Source organism: Epinephelus lanceolatus, chromosome 15 (assembly GCF_041903045.1).
Source record: "Epinephelus lanceolatus isolate andai-2023 chromosome 15, ASM4190304v1, whole genome shotgun sequence".
NCBI classification, from domain to species: domain Eukaryota; kingdom Metazoa; phylum Chordata; class Actinopteri; order Perciformes; family Serranidae; genus Epinephelus; species Epinephelus lanceolatus.
The window spans coordinates 4,086,489-4,092,512 of NC_135748.1; the positions used below are offsets into that span (position 1 = coordinate 4,086,489).

General features: G+C 39.5%; 1 protein-coding gene across 1 annotated transcript in view; it reads right to left on the reverse strand.

The window, feature by feature from the left end:
- The window catches only part of vrk1 (VRK serine/threonine kinase 1), a 32,466-nt gene extending 26,442 nt beyond the window's left edge, over positions 1 to 6,024 (reverse strand). Inside the window, exons 1-5 of the mRNA XM_033643398.2 lie at positions 5,889 to 6,024; positions 5,124 to 5,283; positions 4,830 to 4,885; positions 1,687 to 1,756; positions 955 to 1,042 (exon numbers count right to left, since the gene is read on the reverse strand). Coding sequence (XP_033499289.1) covers positions 955 to 1,042; positions 1,687 to 1,756; positions 4,830 to 4,885; positions 5,124 to 5,283 — 374 coding nt within the window. The 5' untranslated portion in view covers positions 5,889 to 6,024. The remainder of the gene's footprint in view (positions 1 to 954; positions 1,043 to 1,686; positions 1,757 to 4,829; positions 4,886 to 5,123; positions 5,284 to 5,888) is intronic.

The window sequence follows — 6,024 nt, forward strand, 5'->3', positions numbered from 1 at the left end:
TTGTGAAATCTACATTGCTTTATACAGCAAAGGGTCTAGACCCCGACCATGGTGCATTCAAATTCACCTTGTAAACTGAGTAATCTATACTCGATTGGCCATGAAGGTTGTTTAAAATGAGAGCTTCTATTCATCTGTCAATACCTTGTTCCCTTAGCATTTTTAATAATTCGATACTAAAATCATAACAATATCCCATTCTTTTCTACACACAGATTTTGAAAATTTAAGGTTGTTTTACAGCAGCATTTTAAATTGAATACTAAAGTCATACGTATGTACTTTTTCTATGTTTTTTGCATGCATGGTTTTCCTGTATAGAGAATTAGGGGGCAGCCACATTGTCAAATTTCTTCCCGCCTCCAGCTCTCGTCAAAACTCTGACAAGTGTCATAATGTAAAACACTATTTTCTAAAAGCCTTGCACTTTAAGCATTGTGTCATGTATAACTGCAACTGCAGCATTACTTTGATGTGGAGGTGCTATCATAAGTAGCACAGTGCATCGGAAAAGACAGGAGCACAGGATATCACTGGGACTACAGAAAATTGCAGATAAACATTTAATATCCAGGAATTCATATTATAGACACAACTGACTATCCATGTCACAATTTGGCCACAATGTAATAATACTTGTAGTTTTTTTTAGTAGTTTTTTCCCAATATATATAAAATTATTAGAACTCCTAAAATATGTTGGTTGTGAAAAGGGTTTGCTGGAGCCAGTTGAAGGCACGGTACACATGCACATGAGAGCACATGATGAGGATGGAGCCACCTTTGCCATATTTTACGCCAGGAAAAACCTTGGCATGTGGCAGGCATTTTGACCATTTAAGTAAAACCTAGTATTAAAACAGTGGCACAGTACAAGGTTTATTTACACCAGAGACAAGATGACATGAAAAAATGATACATTTTGCCCTGAGGAGGTCCTGGTCAAAGTCTTACCTTTTTCCTCCTCTCTCATGCAGACCTGAGCCCCAGTATCTAGGAACGCCCAAATTTTTCAACTTGTAAGCCTTCATCCAGCTCTGAACTGTGGAACAAGAGCATTATTAGAAAAGTTTGGCATACTTTTTCTGTCCAAAATGTTCTAAAAATATGTGTATACATCTCTGAAGAGCACAATATGGAAATCAAAGATGGTTTGGTTACTAAAATTTACTGTGAACACACTGCTAACTGGTGCTGGTGACAGTGGGTGATGGCTGTGATGCTCAAAGTAATAAGAGTATAATTCTGTGGGGTGGGGGTGGGCAGCGCGGCCGCGAGCTAATCTGCTGCTGGGACAAATATTTACCAACAACGTGAGATTCCTGCATGAATAAAATATGAGCCTTTGGTTCCTTAGTAATATAACAGTTAATTGTCAAGGGAGATTGACATTTGGATTGTTATTATATAAAATGCAAAGCTGTGGCCTGGGGGCCAATGGCGGTGCCACCAGAAGCTTCCTTTCCTCTGCAGGGCCCCTCCGTGCCTGAGCTACAAGATTGTCTTTTTTAATTAAGAAAGTTGGCTTTCTTTTATTTGTTTGCCCTGGTGGTGAGAGACTATGTTGTGTTATGATCACAAGGCTAACTTTAGTTTAGCTTTATGCCATACTTCAAGTTGTGTGTGTGTGTGTGTGTGTGTGTGTGTGTGTGTGCGTGTGCTTGTAAGAAATGATAGTTGGCTTACTCATTTCAGGCTTAGCAGCTCTCATGTAAAACTTGAGCTCAGAGAAAAGTGGTCCATTGTCACTGGGCTCCTGTGGAAAAAGTAACAAGTACATGTAGGTGTAGATATGATTTAACAGATGTTTAGATCAAAAATAGCATTGCAAATACATGGGACTGTGGCTGCGGGAAGCCTCAGCAATTAGCGGGGTCCCAAGAAATCTCTAAATACCCTAAATATATATGAATAAAGGTTATATAGACTATAGGGTAGGGTATATGGAGGATAGCCAAATAGCTGAATATTTGCAGATCTTCTTTGTCTTCTATGACAATAAACTGAATATTTTTGGATGATGGACCATTGGTTGGATAAAACAAATCATTTGAAGACATCACCTTGGACAATTTGATGAGTGATGGACATTTTTCACTATTTACTTACATTTTACAAATCAAATGGTTAAAGCGACACTTACCTTTCTGGAAATTTTACACTTTGTTTAGGTTAAAATACTATTAATAAGCTGATGGCACACTAAAATGTAAGTGAATTCCACCAGAGATATAAACTCATAAATGTCCTGTCTGTCTTCCCCACGTGGAGGCCTCCGACTGACATAACCGCTCGCGTAGCATCTCTCCCCGCCCCCGACCAGGAAGAGTGAGTCTGTGAGACAACAAATAAGCTAGTAACAGGGACGCTTGTGGATATAAACTTTTTTCCGTAACAATGGCAGACAAATGCGGACCACCGCTTCCACTTCCAGCTGCTCCAACACGGAGATCAGTTGGCAAAAGAAAGAATACTGCAGAAAAAGCTAACACTAAGAAAGAACTCCATGCTGCAAGAGCCAAAATTCGGGTCAACATCGGCTCTGCTTTCGAGCGATGACGAAGAATGATGCAGCTTCATCCTGAGCTAAAAAGGGACAAGATGGTCGCAGAGTTTCTGCTGGACAGGTATTTTTAGTTTGCCTCTAATGTAACATCAGTTGTAACATTATATATGACAACACAGCATCCAGTTGCTAATGGTAAGCCTACTGTAGCCCAGCGTACCCTGAGCCTCTAGCATTTACGTGATATTATAAAACTCATCAGTCATCACTGACCCCAGATAAGTTTCAAAACTCCGGGGTTGAGTTTGACTGTGCAGGACAGGTAACGTTATGTTTAGTTTGCTAGTAGTAGCTTACTTCTCTTCTCTTCTTCTCTTGGCGTGATACACTCGCTCTTCTCTTCCGTGTATCTAACGTTACCTTGCCAACGCCTATGTCTATCATAGACGTAATGAGGATGTAATGGAGGAGGGGGGATGGGACTTTGGAGGGAGGCGGGAGTTGTGGATGTTCAAATTTTTGTGCTGTGTGAAATGCAAGAAAGGTAAGAGTAGCTTTAACTGGGACATAAATTGACAGACCGATCAATTACTGAAATAACATTTAGTAACAGCCCTATTAAAGTGTATACAGTAAAGAAAAGTATGTAAGCGACAAGAAATATATAAGTATGAAGCAGTTCTGACTTGTGATTTGCTCCATTGTTAACAATGACCAAATACAGTCAGGGATTTTAAAAAGGGAACTACCACAGTATAAACAATACAGCAAAATCTCAGTTGGGTTTCAAATGTATATTGTTGTTATATTGTTATACAGCTTACTGCCAAACCCTGCCCTGTAAAGGTTCTAATGCAAATATGTCATTGTGGGCCACATTAATAAAATTGATTTGACTCCAGCTAATAGGTGACAGTCAACAATCTCATACACTCAGGGTCTGAGTGAGAGGAAATAACTTGTCAGTCTTCTGTGTTCCCAGGGTCCAAAATCAACTTTTTGATGTCCTGGCCAAAATGGCTGGTAGATTAAAAAATATATAAACCAGCCAAGCATATTGTTTTACCGACCAAAATAATAAATTGCCATTTTTGTTACACATATACATTTGTTTACATATATTTCATTGAGATAATAAGGTATTATGTTGAAAACAAACTTGAAGAGGCCAGATCAAAATCTGGAGCAAAATTATTTTAGAATATTGAACAACTCATCAGCCTCAGCATGTGAATAAGTTCCCTTTGGTAAGCAGCAGGGTTGAAATTAGCATCATCCACTAGTCAAATACTGGTAAAATGTGCAAGTGGCTGCTAGATTTGTAAAAAAAAAAAAAAAACCTCAGCGTTCCACTGAGTGCCTGGCAGATTTTACTGTCTCCCTTGTTGTTGTTTTTTTGCACAATCACTTTGCACTAAATATTAAATAAATTTTGTACTTTCTTTGCATGTCTAGCTTTTAAATTTTGAATCTGACTCTTTCTCCTTGACTGCTGTAACACTGGAATTTCTCAATTGTGGGATAATAAAACAACTGACAGGTAATGCGAATAACATTGATCATCTTGTTACAATGCAATGTTCTGCTGGGAAACCTTGGGTCGTGGCAATCATGTGGATACCAATTCATGCACTCCACTCACCCAAACACCGATGCAGACCAAGTATGGCCCCTAATGGGGCCACAAGACTCAAAGGATCCGCCACCAACGCCCCAGTGCCAGACACTTTGCAATTGTGCTTTGAGAAACATTTCTCTTAAACTGCTGGACTGTTTGACCATGCATTCCACAACTTTCCCAGTCTGTTGTTGCCCCTGTCCCAACTTTTCTGGAACATGCTCTAGGCACCAAATGCAGAATGAGTGTATATTTACATAAAACAATAAAGTTTATCAGTTTCAACATAAATATCTTGTCTTTGTACTGTATTCAATAAACTATAGGTTGAAAATTATGCGCAAATTATTGCATTCTGTTTTTATTTACATTTTCCATGCCATCTCAACTTTTTTGGAATTGGGGTTGTACTTGATCTTGCCAAAGTCCAGTCTGACCACTTGCTGGGCACTTGTGCTAACCTACTGTATCTATTGTTAACTCACACTATGATTAGAGATACATAAATGTAAATCAGGTCATTGTTGCAGTATTATTACAGCTACTGCACAGAGGGAACTAATTTAGCAGCTAAGCTGCACTCAAGGAAGTGGTCTGTGATTGTATCTTCATTGCTCTTTCAGGAACTGCACACATGATGTATATAAAAGAAAAAAGTATTAACACACAATTTCAGTTCATTTTATATGTTGTTTAGAGTCTTACCACTTTGATGACGTAGCGAGCATCGGTGCCCACAGGTTTTGCAGAATCCTCTTCAGCTGGGAACAAGAAGTGGAATAATTTCACCACTTACTAGAATTTAAAATAAATTGCTGCAGTGTCAGACTTTGCACAGTACAAATATGCATTTAAATAGATGAAATAGCTAAAGCCTTACAAATGTTTGTGTCTTGCATCACAGTTCAGGCATTAATCTTAGTCTGAGAAAAAGTCTGCAGTCTGAGGTCTTCTAGCATTGCATGTTCTACTTTTGAACAGCATTCCATCTATTCTTACCCAAATATATGAGACCAAAGCCGCCCTGGCCGATTGGAGCCCCCAGCTTCCACATCTTCTTCCCAGTGTCTGTGAGGACTTCACCAGGTGGAAACTCTTCTGCCAGCTTCCTCTTAGCTGGAGCTCTGCCTTTCCCTGCCGCCTTAACTTTGGGAGGCATCTGAAACACACTCAGCTTTACAGCATAATGCATCCTGGGAGGAGGTTTTCAAAGTGTAGTTACTTTACACTGTGAATAGACCAATTAGCTCTTATATGACGTATGTGACCAAACCGTAACCTGTCGAAACCCTAACGTAATTCACAAATGATTTATGGTGGTTGTTTTATGGTTACATGGTTTTGGCTGGATGTCATGTTCTTCTATGTATAATCACTAGCAAAGTTATCTAACCACATCCTGTGTCCGTTGAGTTAGCCTAATGTTATTGCAGCTTTTACATTCGGCAACATTAAACATTGCTTGAGTCAATAATTACCAGTATGTGTTATAGAAAGCCTCCTGCTTAATGACAGAAGGCGTTAACGGGCAGAGTAGAATAGGAAAGCTGCGTCTGCAGACAAACCGAGCAACGTTATCTTTTCATAGATATCGGTTAGCGTTAGCTTTCATGCTAGCCGCGCTACCTCGTTAGCATTGGTATCTCACGTTAGCAGTTACATGACGTTTAATAAGAAACGCTCCTGGATACCCGTGACGGTGTCAGTTAAACAGTCACTTAATTTTACACATTTTATTAGCCAAATGATAAGATGAAAACACACCTTGATGTTGTTGTTTCTTGTAGGTTTACTGCGTATGAGGACCAAACTTCCCGCAAAACTACCGGTCAGGAAGTGGCGTCACGACGCCTTGCTATTCTATTGGTTAGTGCCTGTGTGTCTTACGACAGAGATAGTT